The sequence below is a fragment of the Excalfactoria chinensis genome, chromosome 16 (assembly GCF_039878825.1).
Source record: "Excalfactoria chinensis isolate bCotChi1 chromosome 16, bCotChi1.hap2, whole genome shotgun sequence".
Lineage (NCBI taxonomy): Eukaryota > Metazoa > Chordata > Aves > Galliformes > Phasianidae > Excalfactoria > Excalfactoria chinensis.
Window position 1 is genome coordinate 3,704,525 of NC_092840.1, and position 21,531 is coordinate 3,726,055.

Consider the following 21,531-nt stretch of genomic DNA (forward strand, 5'->3'; position numbering starts at 1 on the left):
ATTTGTAATGTTGAGTTTAGGTGATTTGTTCCAGAAATGAAAAACAGAGAGGAAGGGAAAGTGGAGCCCAGCTTTACTATTGTAGCCACCAGTTGCTCAGCACTTCATGTTGTCTGTTTTCTCCTTGTCCTGCCTAAAGAAAGTCTATATTGACAATGTGTGTATTGCTAATATTACAGCTGAAGAAATGCCTTCACAAACTGTAAGAACAAAAGGCTCATTCTGCAGATAAAAAGATGAAAGATAACTTTCAGTTTGTCTAAGTTCAGGAATCTGCCTCAGGAGTCTTTTTCTATGGGTACAGTTTGTTGGTAAAGGTTTTGAATTTGCAGTAAGCTAAAAGGGTGTGTGCTTTTGTTTTTACGACTAGGCCTTGTTTCAAGAAATCGACCTGAGGAAGAAGATCAGTACTGGCTGAGCATGGGCCGTACTTTCCACAAAGTGACATTAAAAGACAAAATAATTACTGTGACTCGATATCTGCCCAAGTGAGTATCTGCAGTTGAGCAGTTTGTTAATGTTCAGATGAATGTACTTCTCCATCTGCCTGTACTCAAAAGAATGTACCGTGAAGCCTTCTGTTTCTTCAGAAGAAAGAGAAGCACTGCTATTGATAATGCCAAGATTAAGGTTTGTGTTGTGTTTGTTTTTTTTTTTTTTAGGTATCCATATGAATCTGCTCAGATAAACTACACTTACAGCTTGTGCCCCTCTCACTCTGACTCTGAATTTGTCTCTTGCTGGGTAGAGTTTTCCCACGAGAGATTAGAAGAGTACAAGTGGAATTACTTGGATCAGTATATCTGCTCTGCTGGCTCAGAGGATTTCAGGTGAGATCTCCTTTTCCATCCAGTTTGCTCTGGGTTCTAATTTCCTCTTTTCCATTCTGACCTAAAATTTCTTCAAATAAGTCCAACCTACAAAAGTTCAGTACACCAGGAGAGTAGCTGGCCTGCTTTCACCTGTGTGCTGCGGACCTCTCTGTACCGCTGTTGGAATCTTACTCAGTGCTGCTGTTATCTCATCTTTAATACAAAATCTCGGTAGTAAAATTCAGCACAAACAAACTTTGACTTCTCTACCACAGATGCGAATAAATATGGGGGCTTTCTGTACTGTACTTTCTGTACAGATGCTTTTCTTGGCTTCTTACTCATTTCTGGATCTGACTCAAAACTCCCATTCGGCTCTGAATCTGTTGGATTCTTGCTCGAATCCTGGACTTAGCTTTACTCTATTCCTACTTATAAACTGTGTCGAGTGGAGCTTCTCCTTAGTGATGTGGGATATCTTCACTAATGTCAATAGCTTTCTTTTTTTTTTTTTTTTTTTTTGATACATTCCCTCACCAAGACCAGTTTTTCTGTATCCTCATTTCTTTTCAGGTCTCAAATGAAGCACTTGCTGCTGTATAGTGTACCACAAACATTCATTTTTCTTTCTTTTTTTTAAGGTTTTTTTTTGGGGACAGAAGGCTTTGTAGCCTACCTTTTATAGATAAGAAAATATTTCCCTGCTATACAATTCATTCTGAGGATGGATTTGATTTTTCTTTTCATTCATGGTCTTTTCAGTGTGCTGGAATACTTCCCAGTGGCATTCATTTTGCTGGCCACTTCACTGCATTCTACCTTGTATCACACACAGATAGCAGAATGAGATGCTTACTTTACTGCAATTCACAGCTGATAGATTTGCATACTGTCGAATCCTTCATAGGAAGTTGTGCTGAACTTGCAAGTCTTCCATGTTCCTTCCTTCAGCCTTATTGAATCGCTGAAATTTTGGAGGACTCGCTTTCTCCTCCTGCCTGCATGCATCAGTGCCACGAAGCGTATTATGGAGGGAGAAGTACACTGTGATGTGTATGGAGACAAACCCCGTTCTGATGAGGAAGAGTGGCAGCTTCTAGACGGGTTCATTCGCTTTGTGGAAGGTTTGAACCGCATTCGTCGGCGCCATCGATCCGATCGAATGATTCGAGTGAGTCAACTTCTAGTTGGGTGAGAAGATGGAGGCATATCTTGTAGTTCTTTCCCTTCCTTTGAGTTTCTCTGCATAGTCTAATAAAGCATTAGCAGAGACAGCTGAGACAATCCCAAACACACGAGTGAGAGTGTCTGGACATACAGCACAGTGCCATGCTGAATGACATATGTCAAATGTAAAACAGTGTGGTCTTATTAGCACCTTGCTGCTGATTAACTGATTAAATTAAGTTTGCTTGGAAGGGGTACCACCTACTGCTGTGGCTGGAAATAGAATTGGAACAGTCAGCTCACTCGTTGAGAAGCCACGCTCTTCTGCCCTGTATACCTTGGCTTTAGCCTGTTCTGCCCATACTATAAGCCTGGTGCCATCTACTTGTAAGTGCTTTGTGCTGTGATTGTGGTTAACCTGAACACACTGCAGCTTGTGATGCAGATCATTGGTGAAAAGAGAGCTGTGAGAGAGTGAGGCTGCGAACTTCTGGGTTAGATTTGTGCTATGGACATAGAAACAGGATTGAGAAAAGAGAGCTGTATAGATGAATACCTCGTAAACAGTGGCTTTAAAAGGATTGCAAGAAACTGGTTAGTGTATATTGAGTTCTCTTTAAATTCACATGCTGAATTGGAGTGCTTTACTTCAGAGCAAAGCCACCTTGTTACTAGAAAAATATGTTTTATTTTGACAACAGCATCTATACAAAACACCAGACTGATCCATTTCTCATTTACTTGTAGTTTAGCTCCATTTTTAAAGTTTGATTAATAAAACCCTGCTGACATGAGATTCTTGCTTACTAGTTAAGCCTAGCTTAATTAGGTCTATGCTTTCATTTTTCCTCTTTTAGAAAGGGTCTGCCATGAAAGGCCTGCAGATCGCTGGCCCTCTCCCCACCCACTCTCTGGAGCAGTCTGGGCCTCCCATAGGGAAGAAAGGAACGTCAGCACTCTCAGCTCTGCTGGAGATGGAAGCCAATCAGAAGTGAGTCTCTACACTTGTAGATGCACAAATGGTCTGTGTGAAGAACTTTAGGGTATCATTCATACATATCTTCCACCTGGACTAAGGCAGATGGGGGAGCTTTGTTTGAACAAGGGAGAGGTGTGGGATCTTGCTTCTCCACTAGCTTTGTGGCAGAGCTCAGAACATACTGGGCTTTTCCTGGAGCTTCTTTCTATTATGTTTCTTTAATACTTCTGGAATGAAAAGACTGGAAAGGAACAAGGAGACTCTAGAGGTGCAATCCATCACATATCAGCTGTGTCATTTCTGATTTTCCAGTACGGTTGTATCTATATGAGCTTAACTGGAACATCAGTATGTAGAGTAGGCTCAGTATAAATGTTGGGTAATGAATGTAGCCTAAAGAAAATATCCTGTTTGTACTGTTGACATTTATTGAAATACCTCTAAAGCATCTGAGGTTCTTTTTCAGTACTGATCTAGAGTGGTTCAAAGAAACTCACAATGCTAATATTAAATATGCTGAAAACAATTTATAACACTTTTGCTGTCAGAAATAAGAGATTTTTATGGTTGTAATGGTAAGAAATCTGAGTAGATTCAAGGAACTCTTTTGTGTGGAATAAAAATGAGAAATGCTTACAAAATATTGGATTGTCTCTGTGCTTCAGAGTGTGGAGAAGCAAATGTCTGAAAATCCTGTAGTTCCCCTCCACAGCAGTTGACTTGTGTCAGCTTCTGCCCGTATTTGAGCAAACTCAGAATTCCTGCCTTTGTTTTAGGAGTCTGGGGGAGCAGCAGGCAGCAGTGCTTTCTGGAAAGAGCTCTGGGCAGCCTTCAGAGAGTGGGAGCATTGCTATCACACCTACCTATATGGACAGCCCTCGGAAGGTAAGGCATTTTTGGACCTTTTCTATACTTACTATTTATTGTTTGAGAAATTCTTATGGAAAGAGGATTATTATTCTAAGAACATGGCTACCTCTCACCATGTTTTACTCTGTAATTCAGCAGGTGGTCCTGTACCTGGGATGTGTGTGAGGGCATAAAGGAGAGTTTGGGGCACAACCATGCTCTAATTACTGCACGCTGATGAAATCTCTGGGATGCTATCTCAGCATTTGCTAAAACTTTGCTGTGCTAATTTACATGGTGGTATTTGTTAATTAGCCCGTTTCCTTTCCTGGCAGCACACTTCATTTCAGTCAGAGTTTCATTTTAGATTAAACAGTACAGTGCAGTCCTACACCTACATGGTAACTGTCTCACAAAGCATAATTAAACTATGGGTGAAGCTTCAATGGAATCTTAATATCTGGAACTCCAGTTGCTTACTTCTGTTTGAAGAAGGTGTGTCCCTGGATCACGAGTTTGATGTCATTCCTGCGCTAACTTAGACTTCTCCATCCTGGAGTATATCTTCTTGCTTTCTTCAGGCCCTTAAGAAGCTGTGCCATTCCTCAGCCTTCCTGTGAACTGTGCTGGGAGTGCTCTGAGAGACAGAACCTCAACTCCAAGTCCAACTAGAAATAATTGGTTGTTTTTCTGTCTTCTGGAATGGAAGTCTTTAAGCAAGAATAACGAGGAACTAAATGGAGATATTACACTTGAAAATATGAACTAGGTTTAAAAGTTGGAAAGACTAAAAGAAAAATGTTCTCCAATTTCCTGCCATCAACCTAGTAGATATTTAACCATCTCTCTTCTTTTAGTATCTGTGTTTCTATATTTAGCCTTCTGGGTCAACACCAAGGACAAGCATTGCAGCATTCTGGAGTCTGGGTTACTGCTAGTTGAAGTGACAGAGTATCTGTAGTAATCATGGTAGTAGGCACCTAATTGTAGAATGAGAGTGTTTCTAAAATGGCAGTTTAGATCAGCAGGTCATCCTTAGCTTGGAAGAAGTAGGTGCAGAACTTGGCTTCAGAGGCATGTGTACAAAACTCCAGATGCTCATTTATGCTTTGCATCATCCTCAAACTTCCCCTTTTAAATATGGAAATGATGAATGTTTCTTTCTACCACTGAACCTGGTGAAAATTCCATGTAGGACACAGAAAAATGTGTGGAGTTGTTATGCACTGCAGAGGGAAAAAGACAAAATTGTCTTTCTTATCACTGGCTGTTCTGGTGCATCAGTGAGCTAGAAGTTGCGTAGCAGACCTTTTGCTATTAGCAAAAGCTATTGAGCAGATGCTGTTTCCTCTGGTTGTAAAAGTAGGTGTATTAAGACACTTTTCTTGAAGGTTAGGTGTAGAATCTGGAAGAGTGCGTTATCAGTTGAAAGTCTTTCACGCTCTTCTAGTAAGTACTCCTGTAAAAAAATGTGGACGTAGGAACTTGGAGGGAAGCAGTTGGGATCTGCAGATTGATGAGTCACGTTTGTCTGAGTTCCACTGGATGGGTAGCCTTATCTGGCAACTTTGTGGGCACTTGGAAGCATCAGTGAGTGTGTGCCTTGTGTATCCAGGACACACAGACCTGTTAGAGCTCATCAGCACAGGTATGTCTTTTCCGAGATACTGTTTAGCGCCGGAGTTGTTCCGGATCAAAACTGAGCCACTGGTTCCACCTCTTCTCTGTTTCAGAGTAGAACTGACAGGTCACTTCAGCCAGTTACTACGCAATACGTAATTATTTAATGCAGTAAGTTGGTCTGCTGCGGAATCTGTTTGCTGAGCCTTTGCCCTAATGGATATAGGTTGCCTGGCATTATCTCTGCTGTGTGAATTGCTAGCCATGTAACCCTGGTACTGATTCTTACCATAAAATGTTTCATTTTCGTGTATCAGGGTAAGCATCCTCTTAACATCAAGCTAGGCAAAATATTTTACCTAGGGAACAGGATAAAGAATTGCAAATAGAGAATGAAAATGTAGCCAGGTTCCACTGCACTGTCTTTTATGATAAGAGATTCTCGACACGTCTTTGAATAGCAGTAGGGATACATTCATTTGGGGTTGGTTAGTAGGTAGGGAGCACAGCATTGGTGGTGCCTGTTTTTGTTTTGTGTGAAGTTTTAAATGGAGTGTTTGGAAGCTCTTTGTAATGGATTTATCTTCCCTTTCCTTAGCACTATTCCAGACCTGCATTTGACAGGAGCAATATGCTTCTTTGCCTCTCTCCCTCTGTATCGTTTGAATGACTGAGAGACCAGAAAAAATCTGGCCTTCTCTGGATATGTGTCATTATGGTTCTACGATCTCCTGTATCACTGTTTAACTTTGCGTTTGGGATGAAAACCCACTTACTCCAGAGCTCAAGTCTTTCTCTTATAAAAGTAAGGAGGAAAGGCCACACTTTTGAATTGAATTCTGGTCAGTGTGGTTTTCAAAGCGTTGGAAAAGCATCAGTGCTGAGGAAGAGCAATATCTTGGTACAGAGAGGGAAAGCAAGTGTGTGTGTGTGTGTGTGTGTGTGTAACTCCCAATTCTCTGCATCCTGCTGCACCTGACATTCTGGCTTTATTTGGGATTTACATTCTCCTCTTACTTTCTCTCTGTGGTCATTTTTGTACTTGCACAACTTTGTATTTGCTTCATCTCCTTGTTCCTGTTGCCATTAATGGGCCTACTTCCTCTGATGCCTTCAGGATGGGGCCTTCTTTATGGATTTTGTTCGCAGCCCTCGCTCAGCTTCAACCTTCTTCTCACAGGTTAGTTTTAAATGGGGTCTTGTCATCTCTGGCTTTTGGACTGAGGCAATGGAGAGCACTGGTTGCCTTGAGCTTGCAGCTTGGCTAGTTTCCAGATCTGCTTGCTGAGAGATGCGCAGAGTTATAAAGGCAGAGTGACTGCTGGTGGAGGATGGGACTTGTTCCTTCTACCATTCAATATTTTTGGTGTGCTTTGGATATTCATGTGCCCTGCATTACTGTCCTTTGCATTACTGTCTTGTGAACTGCTGAAGCCTCTCTTTCTGTGTAAGTACTATTTTCCAACTTCCCTTGCTAAACAAAACGACAGCAGCTTACTTTCCCCATTCTCAGCTACATTTCTCATGTGCTCTTTGCCTGTGAGAGATCCAAATCAAGTTGTGTCCTGGCGTTCTTAAACAACTGAGGGCAGAAAATACTGTTTTTGTCTTAAGAGCCATTGTGACAGAAGCTGTTTGTACTCCTAACAGCAGTTAAGAGTTAGCAATAATGCAGTGTAACAGTAGAAAATCCTGCTGTTTGAAGCGAGCTCTGAGAAGGGAGAGTGGTTTTAGCTGAGTGTGGGGACTGTTGATTCCATGTCAGCATTTGCCATTTCTGGTTGCTCAAAGAGGGACACCTGCCATTGCAGCATGATGGGATAGAAGAAATGGAAAATAATATATAGAATTCTGGTCTCGCTGTCAGATCTCTGAGTCAGACTCCCAGCTTTGTGATTTATTCATTTTTTTTTTAACTGTGCTTGTGCTGTGGATTCATCATGGCAGATCAGCCCTCATATTTACACTAACTTGAGTTGCTAAGTTACTCTGCTGTTTGTATTCCTCTCCCCCACCTTTCTAGCTTTATATAATGTCTTTCCTGAGCTATATGTGTTAAAGACAGATGGCAGTTACAGCCTGTACTTTGCTGAATCTCTCATGTTCTTTCTGAGAAGATTTTATGTTAATTTTTTTTAACTATTTAGTCTGCTGTGGTATAATGCAAGCATTCCTGCAGGAAAATGTTCTTGTTGTCTCAGTGACACAGATGTGGGTGGGTGTCAACCAACCTCCCTATACTGCCCTAAGAAAGAAAGAAAGATGAACTGATTCCATGCATTATGAAACTTGAATTCCGTGTAGTAAATCTGCATATTTTTGTCTGAGAGTTGGACATGTTTTCTCTAACTGCATGCTGCTTTCTTGTAGTGACTAATTTTCCTCTTCTGTCCATTGCGTGTTTATAATTGCACTCAAATTGAAAATGGCAGGTTGGGACTGGGATTACTAATTTGTCAGTGGTTCTTTCAATGCGATTGTCTGTCCTCATCTTTATGAGGGTCACTGTTGAATGCCAGCATAGGGGAATTTATGTTTGTTAGTAGCTCTGTGGTGATAACAAAAGAAAGATTGCATTTATGTTATAGCTTTATAATACTGCTTGTCATTAACAAACTTAAGCTGAGAAGGAAAATTGGGAGGGCAGGGGAAGAAAGGAAATGGAGGGAAGATTACATCATAAATCTAATGAATGTGTCCTTATTTCATGCAGGTCTCTATAGATCAATCAGTTCCTGGAACCTCAGATGCCAGTACATTGATAAACACAGGGCAGTCAGCTGAGAGGGGCAGCACTCAGAGCTTGGGAAGTTCCCAGAGCACAACAGAACAAGGATATGTCACAGCTGGTGCTGCGGAGGGCAGGTAAGAGGAGCACAGTAGTGCTGCACAGTGGATCTGCGCAGTATGTTCCCCTTTCAGGTGCTGTGAAATAGGCACTTAAACAGGAACCTGAGAACAAGGTGTGCTGTGTCTGTCAGCACTAGAAAGCACTTGTGATGAGACTTTTCCATGTGCAGAAAGAGCAGTAGTGAAAAATAAGCCTTGCAACCCTGTTTTTGAGAATTAAATGAACCAAGGCCTCATAGCTCCACCTCCAGAAAGAGCTTAATTCTTCCAGAAATGAAGGCATTCTACATCTGAAATCTATTAGCAGAAGACCGGGCTTTGAATTGACATCACTGACATCTGTCTTCTGTCTGTTCGGCAAAGGGAGCCCTGCAGGCCTTAATTGGGTGGAGTAGGTTGTAGAAATCCAAAAGGATCCAACCTGAAGGAAAGACACCAGGGAGGAAGCAACTTTAAAACTAAACTGTGTTCGCACCTGCTTCCTGTAGTTGTATATTGAAGTGTTTGAAAAAGAAAAAGCCAGTTTCAGAGTATTTGCTGTCCTATGGCTTCATCCCATGTGTAAACTGGGTCACTGTAGCAATGACCTGACAGCTTCAGGGGGAGAAAAGGATGTAATGCCTCTAGTTGTCCATGTTAAAATGAGAAAGGAAATAAATGTAACTAAGTCATTGTTCAGAAAAGAAATGAGACTATTTTTCTGAAATGCTCTTATTGGAAGAAATCTAGCAAGTTTCCCTGGTTTTTGGACGTATATCTGTTTGCTTTGCAGCTCTCAGCAGTGCTCAGTAAGTTCTCTGACTTCCTCTTCCACCTTGATGGAGATTCTTGAAGCCATGAAACATCCCACGTAAGTGTTGAATCCAAATATGCTCAACATCTGTTTCGAAGTTTTGTAAGTGAATGTGGGGCGTGGTGTCACTTACAGGAGGGCCCTGTCAGATGTGAGGTTTTCCAGCTTCTTTTTGCTATTCAGTTCCAGTCTCTGCAGTAATGAACTTTAGACATTAAGGTACCAGCAGTGCAGTACAGACTTAAATGAGTAGAGTTCCAGTCCTACCAAAGTGAGAATTCTCAGTGAGAGTAACACTGAAGTGCCATCAGTGTCATCGCATCACTCAAAAATGAACAAAATGCCACTTTGGGGACATTGTGCGCCTATTGTCTACTTTCTTTCTCTTTTTTTTCACCCAACGGTGATTTTTGTCTTAGTAATTAAGTAGAATTGTTGAGCAGGCTGTGTGAGCGTGTTTGACTTGCTGTGTTTCAGCACAGGGATCCAGCTGCTCTCTGAGCAGAAGGGCCTCTCTCCATCCTGTTTCATCAGTGCAGAAGTTGTGCACTGGTTGGTGAATCATGTGGAAGGTGTGCAAACTCAAGCCATGGCAATTGACTTAATGCAGGTAAGGGAACTGCCTGGGGGAGCAGAGTTCCAAAAATACCCCCACTCTTTGAAGACAGTAGAATAGTGGAGGAAAGCATTGCAATAATTGCTGTTTCTTATTGAGATAAATATTGCATTGCAATAATTGCTGTTTCTTATTGAAAGACTACTCTTAGATACTGAAAAATACATTCAACAGAATATGAAGTTATGAAGACGCTACTGAAAACAACTTTTACCAACACTTCCTGCACCTCTGTGGTGATAGATGGCAGTTGGTGAAGAAAATTACAGTAAATATGCATTCCCTAGTGCTACTTGATTTATATCTTAGCAAGTAGTCATTTTCTTTTGAAAAGTTTGAATTTTTAGGATCCCATATCACAAAACAGCAGTGTGGTCTTCAGTAGCAATATATATTATTGTACCACTCATATATGTTATGATAGTTCTGCATAAAACTCCTGTTAGCTACTAGTTATTGTGAACTCTCCATTGTGTTTGAGCCACAAAGCACCACAGTGTGGTGTTTTTTCTTGTCTTGTAGTAATTAGTTTGGCTAATAAAATTGTGTATCGATCACACACAATCAGCAAATGTCTTCTGTCTTGCAAGTACATGCTGGTTGTGTTCATGAGTCTGTCTTCCATATTGAGTTGTGTCTGAGAAATGTTTGTGTCCGGCTGGAAATGTTTTGGAGTTCAGTCCTTTACTGAGATCCCGTATCAACTGACAGAGAACGCAGAACATTTTTGAACTCTCACCTCCCTATAAATCCATCTGTAAATCCAGAGCACGGTAAAGGGAGGAAGGCAGACATCAGTGGAAAGGTCAAATACAATTTCCCCGGAAGATAAGGACTTGGTGCCTTTACTGAATATCAGAGACATTGCTGGTGTTCTCCGCAGGCACATTTGGACAAAAAGACGTCAGGGAGAAAACTGATTTCCAACTGTTCTTTAATAACCTTTTGTGTAAATAAAAGAATGATTTCTTTTCCATTGTGCTGTTTTGTTCTATTTTTCTTTTGTTCAGAAAATGCTGGAAGAGCAGCTGATTGTCCATGCATCCGGAGAAGCTCTACGAACCTTTATTTATGGCTTTTATTTCTACAAGATTGTTGTGGACAAAGAACCTGACAGAGGTCAGAATTGTGTTACAAGGCCTTCTTCATTATTGCTTTGCATAATTGCTAGCTGTACTTGATTATTATGGGTGTTGATGCAGGAATGTACTTTGGGAGCCACCAAAAACACTGCTCTAAAGAGAGTCAAGGAAATGTAGACTTTGGGAATGTTTAAAAAGAAATAAAACACCTGTAGACAACATAACCTAATAATTTTTTACTTCCTTATTTTTGGAAAGAATTACTACTCTTTCTTGCTCCTGAGCACTTGTTTCTAATGGTCATCTGTCCTTCCCCTTTTTGTTCAGTAGGCTTGCAGCAGCCTGCCATGTGGCACACAGCTGCTATGGATGACTTCTCTGCCTTCCAGAGGAAATGGTTTGAGGTGGCTTTTGTGGCAGAAGAGCTCCTGCACTCTGAAATTCCTGCATTTTTCCTGCCCTGGCTGCCCAGCCGCCCAGCCTCCTATGCAAGTAGGCACAGTTCCTTCAGCCGCAGCTTCGGAGGACGGAGCCAGGCAGCTGCACTATTAGGTAGGTGCACAGCACAGGTGGCAGCTGGGGAAATTCACAGGGATAGTTTAAGGGGGGGGAAGAGCAGCCAGCCAAGGAGATGATCTCACATGGACCAGCAATAAAGCTGCAGATTTCATGCTGGTGTTACACGTGTCTCTCAGGTAAACTTGTATGTCTGTTTGTTTCACTGGCTGCGCAGAGCAATTTTTGCTTCTGAGTACTGGAATTTATTTTGAAACAAAGTGTTATGAAAAAGTTCTGTTGCTGAACCACCACGTCATCCTCTAGAGCTCACAAAGGAGAACACTAACCTGTCTTGTGGATCAGAGGAACTCTCTTCAGTCTGTGATGGATAACTTGTGAAACAGCAAAGCAACTGAACTGTGCCTGAAATGACACAATGAATTGCTTCTTGATGGCAGGAGTCCCAGTAAGATCCACATGTGTTAGAGAAGCTTTCTGTGATTATGTGCTCAAGGCTTCTTGGTTAATCTGAATTGTTTATAGGGAGACTCCTTATATTAAAGCCTTGGGGGCCCAGCTACAAATTATCTCTGCGGTGTGGAAGCAGCAGGACTTGCTTATCAAAGATAATGATGTTGCTGAATGTGATACCATTATGATATCTGAAATTTTGTAATGTAATGTGTGTAGTGCTTCCACTGGCAGCCTGTGAAACATACTGCTTGCATGTTTGACTTTGTTGCTTTGTCATTTCTTTATTTCCAGGCCAGCCTGAGTCACTTGCTTTTGTTTCCCTTTCCCTGTTTAAAATTACCAGAGAAATCATTGCTGTGGAATTGTAGCTTCAGATTTCTTTAGATACACCTTTTAGAAGCCTATCTCAATTAGTGATAAAAAGAAAATCCTGCTGTTCTCTTGTTTTGTGTATTTGACCTTCTGAAGAGAAGCTTCTTATTGCTCATACAGTGTCTCCTAAATCTGAAGTTACAGTCATCCTTGTGTATTTCTGAAAGCCTTGTTGGAAGAGGAACAGCATCAGATGTGGGAAAATGTTAAGGACGCAAGTCTGAACTGATGGTTAATTCCCTGAAGCCAACATATGTTGGATATTTTTCCTTGTCACACGATAAATCTGTTGCCTTGGCCGGTATCCAACCTCATTAGCTCAAGGATTTGCCAGAACCGAAGCCTGAACGTAGGCTGGTGTGGGAGCATTGTGAAGGCTGGAGGGGCTCGGGCTGGATCGTGTTCCTCCCTTGGTCTCTTACTCACTACTTAGGCCAAAAAACCACTTCACTTTTCTATGTCTGTCCTCTTTTGTGAGATGAGAAAACTGAGACTCAGTGAGCTGGCACCTGGGGCAGTGGGCACAGAACCATCTGGTGTATTCCCACAGTGTGTGTTGGAGTATACACCTATGTAACGTTTTGGTTGTGATTATATCCATTCTGCTATTTAACTAACATGCAGTCCCTGGAATAATGGAAAGTACCTCCAGATAACTCACATAGTTCTTTAAGAAATAATGGTGTCCTGGAGGAAAATCCAGCGTGGAAATTCTCCCTTACCAAGGAACTGTTTTAACTGATGCTTCTGTGCTGCCCCTCCTCTACACAGAGCTCCCCAGAAATGTTACCAGCTCATCCAAGGCAAGGAGCTTTACTAAACCCAGATGACCTCTGGTCCACATGACTTCATTTGTTCCTCTCTTGGCTTTGATTTGGTTGTGGTTTGTGTTACTTCCCCTCCTCACCTTCCCTAAACGTCAGGCTGTGATATGAAATTGCATGCAGATATCAGTAGCTGTGCAACAAGCTCCATGGATCTCTAAAGTCTTTTTCCCTCCCAGTTCCCCAATTATTGCCCGGTGATTATTCCCTTTCCCTTCCCGGTGGAAGTCTGACCTGTGATACACTTAATCTCGTCCCTTTCAATTGATAGCAATGCATGCACTAGCCACTGTAGTCATGTATGTAGTGTAGTCTGCAACTGGAGAATAACCTGCCCGCTCCTCTCCAATGCACTTGATGACTCCTTAGTTAAATACTTGCTAGAACAAGCCAATTGGGAAGCAGGTGAGTTCTCTTAAAATCAGGTCTATGGAAGGCAGGGTGTTTATTCTATCAAAATTAAACTGGTTTTAATCTGCAGCTTGTAAATTCAGGGTGACGTGGCTATTTCACATCTGTTTGTAAGGTCCTTGTGATTAGTTCACCTGATTGCACTGCCTTCCTGTTGCTTTGCCTATGAATTGCATAGGCAAGGTGGAGAGGCTGACTCCAACCCTAATGGGGATGTTGTGTTGTCTGGAAAAAGGAACAGCCTAAGGGAGCAGGGAGCTCATTCTTCACTGTGTGCTGGTTCAGATATACTGGATGGTGGTGTTACAACTGACATCTCAGCTTAGCTGGGCAGATGCCAGTTGTTGGCTGCTTTTACTTTATAGCTTTTGGGATTTGCTTTCCAACATCTTGAAATGGGATTCATGTTTCATTACAAAACTGACACTGTAATCTTGTAATGCACGTTGATAATCCACTGAAAAGGAGCAAGAAAAGGGGAATCCCAAGATGCTGCTCTGACTATAGCAGACCAGCTCAGAAATGACACATGGGTTTGTCAGAAAAGACAAACATGGATTTTATTTACAGAACAAAACTGGATGATGTTCTTGCATTTTTCCTTTATTTTTACTTCTAACTGTTCCTAAGCTGCAGTAATGACAACATGAAAGATTTGCTTTTAACCTTGAAAATTGCATCCAGCCAACTTAGAGTAGAAGTGGAGGTGGGAACTGTCCCATCTGACCCAAAACCAATTCAACCATTTTTTTAATGCCATGAAGTCATTAAATGATGAGGTCGTTTAAAAGCTGACCTCATTAAAGAGTGCATGTGAGCCTCTGCTTAAGCAAGCAATAGCACTATCCATCCCTTGTGCGTCAATCTGAAAAGGAAATGTGTAATCTGAAAGGAAAAAAAGCACAAGTTTTTCAGCAGTAGTTTTGCAGCCCTTAGTTTCTGTCAGTATTGAGCTTTAGAAAAACATGAACTAATTCCCTTGTACAAAGAAAAGTTGAAAGTGGTTCACAGTAGAACTTTGGACTGAAACTTGGGGGATCTGGTTTCTGTCCCCGACCTCGCAGTCCCCTTATGACACCATACAGGTCACTTCCACTTTGTTTGCTTCCATTTCTCCTTTCCTTGATACCTGAGATTTTCTTTCATTGGGATGCTGGGTCTGCCTTGCTGTTTGTTTTGATGTTGCTTGTTGATGAGCTTCTTTACTCTCAATTCTGTATCCATATTACAATTGAAATGTCTTTTCACTTCTTGGGAAGGTAATTTCATGACACAGACCCCCTCATTTGAGCAATATTTTTATTGTATTTTATTTTATTTTATTTTGCTTTTTCAATGTATATAGGCAGCGTTCTGGGACTGTTCTGCAACCTAAAAACAATTGGGGAGGAGTGAGAGGGTAAATCCATTTCAAGTATCTTGTTTGTATTGTTTTTCTTTTATCCACCTTCCTTCCTTCTCATCTCTTACATATACCCCTGTTCCTTGGCTGCGTAGCTGCCACAGTGCCTGAACAGCGGACTGTGACTCTTGATGTGGATGTGAATAATCGCACTGACCGGCTGGAGTGGTGCAGTTGTTATTATCATGGCAATTTTTCCTTGAATGCTGCCTTTGAAATCAAGTTACACTGGATGGCGGTGACTGCAGCTGTTCTTTTTGAGATGGTAAGAGTTCTGTGTACCAGGGAGACACAGCAGTGCCCTTCTGGCCTTTGTATCCCTCACGCTGCTGGGGACGTGTCTGTCATGTGGAAAGGATTAGGGAAGACGTGGGGATTGGGACCTGCCATCTTTTCCATAGGTAGTTTTACTGGTGATGATGAGCATTACTGCACGTGGTCAGCATTTATCATGCTATCCATAGTAATGTCTGCAGGACAGTGTTGTGCTTTTAGAGGGCTTCATTTGTGCTATGCAGAGGTCAGTACAGGTGGAGGTGGTATTTAAGTCCCACTTGAGCAAACCTTAGACCTTGAACAAAGTCTTTGGAAAGGAATCTGTTTTGCATCGTGTTCCTTCTTAACCCAAACCTGAAAAGAAAAGATAAAACAAAATGGAGTGGAATTGCTTTTGTCGGGCTTTTCTGGGCAATGGGATCTTCCAGTTCAGCAATGCCTTTTACTTTCTAAAACTTGCTGAGAACATTCGAATTGCAGATGCAAGCAGTCTGTGTCTTTTTACCATGTTTAGATTTTCTTTTCTCTTTTTTATCTTCTTTAAAACTCAAACTATCAGTGTCAGGTTTCACCCAACCCGGCCAAACAGCACGAGGCGATTGTTTTTGCTTTTATGTAAAATCTATTGCACGGTTCCAGTAAAGCAGCAGCTCTTAGCCACTGATGATAAGTAGGCTGAATCAGTTCCTGAAAAACGTCCCATTTTAAAGTGCTTTCTGATTGATGTGGCACTTACAAAAGGAAAGCCTCGTGCTTGTATTGCTCTGCTTGCAAGGGCGCTGGTGTGCCTGCCATGCAGAGCGAGCTGCGCCAGTGGAAAACTGAGTCGTCTGATGTATTTTGGGGGAGTCAGTTGCTCCAATGCACCTTGCTGTCCCACAGCATGCCGTGTGAGTCACTGTTGGAATCTTTTTCTCAGGTTCAGGGTTGGCATCGGAAAGCCACATCTTGTGGATTCCTGCTGGTTCCAGTCCTGGAAGGCCCCTTTGCGCTGCCCAGCTACTTGTATGGAGACCCACTTCGAGCTCAGCTGTTCATCCCACTCAACGTTAGCTGCTTGCTGAAGGAGGGTAGTGAGCACTTGTTTGATGGTAAGAGGTGTTTGTTCCTTTGTTCTGTGCCTTCATGTTTTTTCCTGCAAGTAGGTCCTTCATGGCAGACAGCTGACACGAAGATCCTTGTTAGCCAGACACATATTAGGAAGGGCCTGGTTTTGGGTTTCAGCAGCTGCTCTCAGGGAAGTTGTGCTCAGAGGAAGCAGTGCTGGTAGCCTGGTCAGCACAGACATTGTATATATGCAGCTGGCAGCAAGAAGTTCCCAGGCACAGGAAGGGCTGCCTCTGGGTGATCTCTGTTGCCACAGTGTTGCGTACCCCCACAGGCCTTATATCCAGTAGATTCTCTGATGTGTAGTTATGCAGTAAAAGTCCTTTTTGCTGGTAGACCCTGCCCAGAGCTGCTCTGAATTTGTGTCCTGCGTTTGTTTGTCTTCCTCCTCAGTGAGATTAGGTTTTCACAACCCTTCTTGTAGTTTCCATGGTTACATTCATGGTGTTTGCATATGAGATTAGGAGCTAGAAACTGCAGTCTCCTTTTCTGCAGTGTGACCCTGCCATTCTGTGTGATACTGTTGTGGAGGCCTCAGGTGGAAGCTCAGATTGCTCTGTCCCCACAGAGAGGCAACACTGCATTGTGAGAGGGGGCAATCAGGAAAAGGCTCTGTTAAAAATAATATGAGTGTTCTGTTTGTTTTCACTAATCCTTTAATCCTTTATAGCTGTATGTCCAGGTGTAAATGTGGGACAGTCAGTGACAAATCCATCTGCTGTGATGTCACTGTAGCCTCTCAGACTTTGAACTATTCTCCCTGCACTGTGTGGTGCACTGTGACTTCAGCTCCTCCTCGTCCCCTCCCACACACCCTGTTATGATTCTTTCCTTCATCTCCAGAGATGCACAATTTAAATTCAGGGATGAATCTGCTGCTGATCTATACCAGGCAGATCTCTAATAAGTGGGCATTCAAGGGGCAGCTGACAGAAAGCAGTGGGATTAAAAGAAACTGCTGGAGAAACTGAAGTGCACAGAGGTGTTCTGAGGGAAGCTGTAGTTTTTAAAGAGAAGGGAAGGAAGTGACTTTACTAATAACCTTTTTGTTTGCTTCAGGCTTTGAACCAGAAACATACTGGGACCGTATGCATCTTCTGCAGGAAGCCATAGCATACAGGTGTGTACAGAGCAGAATGACCGAAATGTTTGCACCTCCTTGGAGAATGGAGGATGAAGACTTACAATGAACAGCCACGTGCCTGTGTAACTTGAGTCCTGTGCAGTCTGCCTCTCTGCAGCCTGCTTGCCAGTTTTGAGATTAAAACAAAACTAGAATGTCTGGAAGGTTAGTTTTATTTATTTCTCTGCTGTTTGTTTCTCCAGATTTGGGTTTGTGCAGGATAAGTACTCGGCTTCTGCATTCAACTTTCCAGCTGAGAACAAGCCTCAGTATATCCATGTCACAGGTGAGCAATACTTGGCAGGCACTGGCTATCATAAACAGAAGAATCATTTGCCATGCACTTTGTGTTTTGTCAGTGACATTTGTCCTCATTATGTCCCTAGTCAGATGGCAAGCAGCTTTATCAGCCAACACAAAGCAGAAAACTGGCAAGATAGGATGAGAAGTGCAAAGTGTTGCTGCTAATGAATGGCCCTGGCTTGAAATCTCACTTCATAGCGTGTCTGACACTTTTTTATTTCCAGGAGGTGGAGCAATAATAAGAAATAAGGCAGAGCTTATTCCGAGTGCAGAATAAACAGATGTGTATGTAGGAGCTAGAAGGGAAACGAATTGGGAGAAGTCAGTGCTGGGCTCTCAGGCTTAAGGTCAGTTGTAGATGCCTCCAGATGGCTGCTAGAATGTGAAGGCAGTGACAGGAGAAGAGCTTTAGGAAAACTGCAGAAGTGAATGCAAATTTATGTAAGGTTAGAAAGGTGGATCAGGGCCTATTCTTCTGTTTCTTTCTCTTCTAGCAAGAGAAAGGCAAGACTAAGTGCTCTTTCCCAGTGCTGCAATTTGCAGGAAGAAGTAGTGTGTAAAAGCAAAGGAGGAAAAGTGTGTTCTGTTTTGCCTTGCTAGAAGGCAATTAATGGCAACTCAGTAAGTCGGCTAATAGTTACAGGGACTTAAAGCTTTAGCCTCAGGCAGACCTGTCTGTTTCCCTCAGGGACGGTGTTTTTGCAGCTGCCATATTCCAAGCGGAAATTTTCCTGTGGGCAGCAGCGACGTCGGCGCAATTCCACCAGCTCCACCACCCAGAACATGTTCTGTGAGGAGCGCATTGGTTACAACTGGGCCTACAACACCATGCTGACCAAAACGTGGCGGTCCAGCGCCACCGGGGATGAGAAGTTTGCTGATCGGCTGCTGAAAGACTTCACAGACTTCTGCTGGAACAAAGACAGCCGGCTCGTGCTCTTCTGGACCGACTGCCTGGATAAGATGCATGCCAGTGCCCCGTGAGATGGGGCTTTGTCTCAGGAGGAGGAAGCTTTACCTTGTGGCAAGGAAGCAGAAGAAGAGAATGACTGGAAAAGAGCCCATCTGGTGGTTTCATCCTGCGGCTCCAAGCAGACCTGATCAATATTGCTGTTGATATTCAACTGAATTTGATTAAGCCCTTGGAAAAAGAACCTGAGCTCTTGTCTTGCTTCTACCTGTCACCTGACCTTCGCTTGGTATCGAGTTGATGCAGTCCTCAGTTACTAAAACTTCAGTTAGAGCAGAGGTAGAGCAAGGAAAATGCCAATGATCTTCAAGGGCAGTTCTATTCAGCACAGAATGATGGGGGCAGCTAATGGGCACTGGAAGTGGTCGGTGCTGTTTGCCTGCCATGGCAGGCTGCAGTCCCTCTCTTCTCCTTTTGAGGTGTACCTCAGATATTGTGTGAATATGTATGATAAAGCGTGAGAGATGACTGTTAAATTTCGTATGTGTAAATAAGTAAAAATGCTGAAAATCGAGTGACCTGATGTTTTGTAGCAACTCCAGACGGCAATACAGAAACGGGGAGTAAAAGAGAACATCACCAAAGGAGATGCTGCAGCTTGTGTGCAGCATGGTCAGAGCACAGCAGCCGGAGCAGTGGCACCCAGTGGGAGTGCACAGCCTGCTGCTGCCTGCAGGGCCAGCATCCACCCCGCAGAGAACTTGGGTACTCACCACATGAAGCTGCTGATGGGAGGATGAGGAGGAATCAGATTGTTAGGATAAGTCTACACAGTGAAATGGAGATGCCTGCATTCCAGTATACTGAGAGCTACACTTCAGCATCTCTAATGTAAGAATCAAGTGGTGCCCCATCCCTGCAGACAGCCACGGTCAGGGGATGAGGCTGATGGAGCTGTGGGTGTCCCTGTGCACTGCAGGCAGTGGGAACAGATGGCCTTTGGTCTTCAAATGATTCTGTGTTTCTGTTGTATAATTGTCACTACTCACTTGTTAGTAGGTGGGAACCATCTAGGAAGGATGAGTTTGAGCTGTGTGCTCATTCAGCTCCCTTAAGCGTGTTAAAGTTAACAGTGCATATCTGATCCCCATTAACATCTTCAAATACTCTGCTATAACAGTGACTTGTCACCTCTTGTACTGCAGCCTTACTCTGAAGGGACTGTGTGTTCAGGCTCTTTGGCAGAACAAAGTGCTGGGGCAGGGAGGAGGGAAGGGAGGAGTGAGCAGGCAGTGGGGCAGGCAGGTAAGGAGCTGCAGGTGGAGGGCAGAAGGGACAGAGTGGTGCTGTCCTATGGGAGCTGTCCCTGGGGAGAAGAAACAGAATGGAGAGCCGAATGAGTTTGTGCACAAAGAGGTACTAAAAGTCCTAAAAGGTCAGGATATGAGAACAGCTTGTGCCTGTATTTCCAAACACATTCTTCATTTATACTGTCTCATTATTCAGCTTATGTAGCTTAAGACAGCAGAAGTTCTTGTGTGAATGCAATAGAGATGTTTGCTCAGGGTCAGTGGGAGCTGGCTTCTATATGTACATTAGTGCTTGTGCCGTGAGCGTTATGTTGGTGATGTGAAGCTGTTCTTCTATGGGAAGAGCATGCGTTGAGGTTTCATGCAGTATGTCGCATGTTTAAATATAGCCATATGAAATAACAGTAAATGGTTTCCTTTAGCAAACAAATTGCCCAGGGGAGCAGGGTTTTCTGCCAACTGTTTTTGAGTTTATAAATCAATCTCTTTAATGGAATCCACACAGGCTCATTGGAAACTGAGTGAACAAATGTATCTGGTGGGTCTGGAAGCTCTTTTGCCTCACTGCCTTTGGAACTGAAGGGAAAGACTTGATTGTTTTACTTGTTCTTTTTCCCCTGCTCCTCCCCGTACCTGGGTCTGCAGGAGGGATTGGCTCAGGGCATGAACCTGCAGGCTGCACAGGTTCAGAACTGCATATTATCAACCATGTCAAAAATCCCACCATCAGCTCATGCCCTGAGGATGCTTTGACTGCACAGTGCAACAGCTGGATATAGAGGATCCTCCCCTGGGAAGAGAAGGATAGAAGGGCAGAGGAGCTGGAGGTCTGTGCCAGTGGAGCTCTTTACCTCTTGGCTACAGGCTTGTCCCTCCTGCAGGAGGAGCAAGTACCGACAAGGCTTGTGCAGGGACAGGTGAAAAGAGAGATGCCAGTGTCATAAAGGCACCAAATGGAAGCTAATGTATGACAGGCAGTAGGTTTAGCTCTCAGCTTTAGGGGTTAGGATGTGAACTTAAGAGGCTGATCTTGGAACAAAATGCTGTCTTTGCATTACTCACAATGGCTAATGATCACTCGCAACTTGCTATTTCATCTCTGCTCTCAGTGATCACCGCTGTTATCAGCATTTTCTTTCCTCTGTTGAAGAGGATGAAAGAGATGCCAGTGTTCATGTAGTGAGAAAGTTGGCACCTGCTTCTCTTGGCATACAGCAGGGATCCAGTGCATCCCCACTGCAGCACCTTGCAGGGTTTTCAGTCACACTTCAGGTGCTGTCTGCTCACTCTGCCACTTGACAGGCTTCTGGCTTTTACAACCTCTACAAGTTCACAAGACAAGTGCTAACTGAGCAGGGGCTGGATGCTCAGTGCTTGTCTTCAACACTTTCTCACTTCTGCTTTCTCTTTCCATCTAATCCAGTCTTGTTCAGCATTTACATCGTATTCTTCCTTGTCTCTTTTCTTTAGAATAGCCTTGACAGGACTCATAATGCCTGCTTTTGCTGTAGGTCTACAGACTGCTGCAGCTGCTCATGCAACCCCTGGTGAATGTGCAGCAGGGAGAAGGAAGACCTGCTGGGTCAGAGGTTGAAGCCATGTTATCTGTGATTGTGTTTAATAGCAACATTGATTTCAGAAGGTGCCTCGGCTCCCTTCAGCAGTGTCCCTCAGGGCGGTTATATTGAGGCCAGTTCAGGAAGAATCATTAGACAGTCAGATTTAGAGGCTGAAAGCTTCACCCTTAGAGAAG

General features: G+C 43.2%; 1 protein-coding gene across 11 annotated transcripts in view; it reads left to right on the top strand.

The window, feature by feature from the left end:
• The window catches only part of DEPDC5 (DEP domain containing 5, GATOR1 subcomplex subunit), a 40,077-nt gene extending 21,035 nt beyond the window's left edge, over positions 1 to 19,042 (top strand). For 4 of the 11 annotated variants that reach the window (XM_072351196.1, XM_072351195.1, XM_072351199.1 and 1 more), the window contains exons 28-43: positions 371 to 488; positions 663 to 830; positions 1,764 to 1,983; positions 2,837 to 2,970; positions 3,735 to 3,843; positions 6,545 to 6,607; positions 8,141 to 8,292; positions 9,050 to 9,127; positions 9,548 to 9,680; positions 10,697 to 10,805; positions 11,096 to 11,320; positions 14,845 to 15,014; positions 15,945 to 16,116; positions 17,192 to 17,252; positions 17,459 to 17,541; positions 18,247 to 19,042. In XM_072351196.1, coding sequence (XP_072207297.1) covers positions 371 to 488; positions 663 to 830; positions 1,764 to 1,983; positions 2,837 to 2,970; positions 3,735 to 3,843; positions 6,545 to 6,607; positions 8,141 to 8,292; positions 9,050 to 9,127; positions 9,548 to 9,680; positions 10,697 to 10,805; positions 11,096 to 11,320; positions 14,845 to 15,014; positions 15,945 to 16,116; positions 17,192 to 17,252; positions 17,459 to 17,541; positions 18,247 to 18,542 — 2,291 coding nt within the window. In that variant the 3' untranslated portion in view covers positions 18,543 to 19,042. The remainder of the gene's footprint in view (positions 1 to 370; positions 489 to 662; positions 831 to 1,763; positions 1,984 to 2,836; positions 2,971 to 3,734; positions 3,844 to 6,544; positions 6,608 to 8,140; positions 8,293 to 9,049; positions 9,128 to 9,547; positions 9,681 to 10,696; positions 10,806 to 11,095; positions 11,321 to 14,844; positions 15,015 to 15,944; positions 16,117 to 17,191; positions 17,253 to 17,458; positions 17,542 to 18,246) is intronic. The other 7 variants (XM_072351205.1, XM_072351201.1, XM_072351202.1 and 4 more) reach the window with 3 other exon arrangements.
• Positions 19,043 to 21,531: the final 2,489 nt, after the last annotated feature.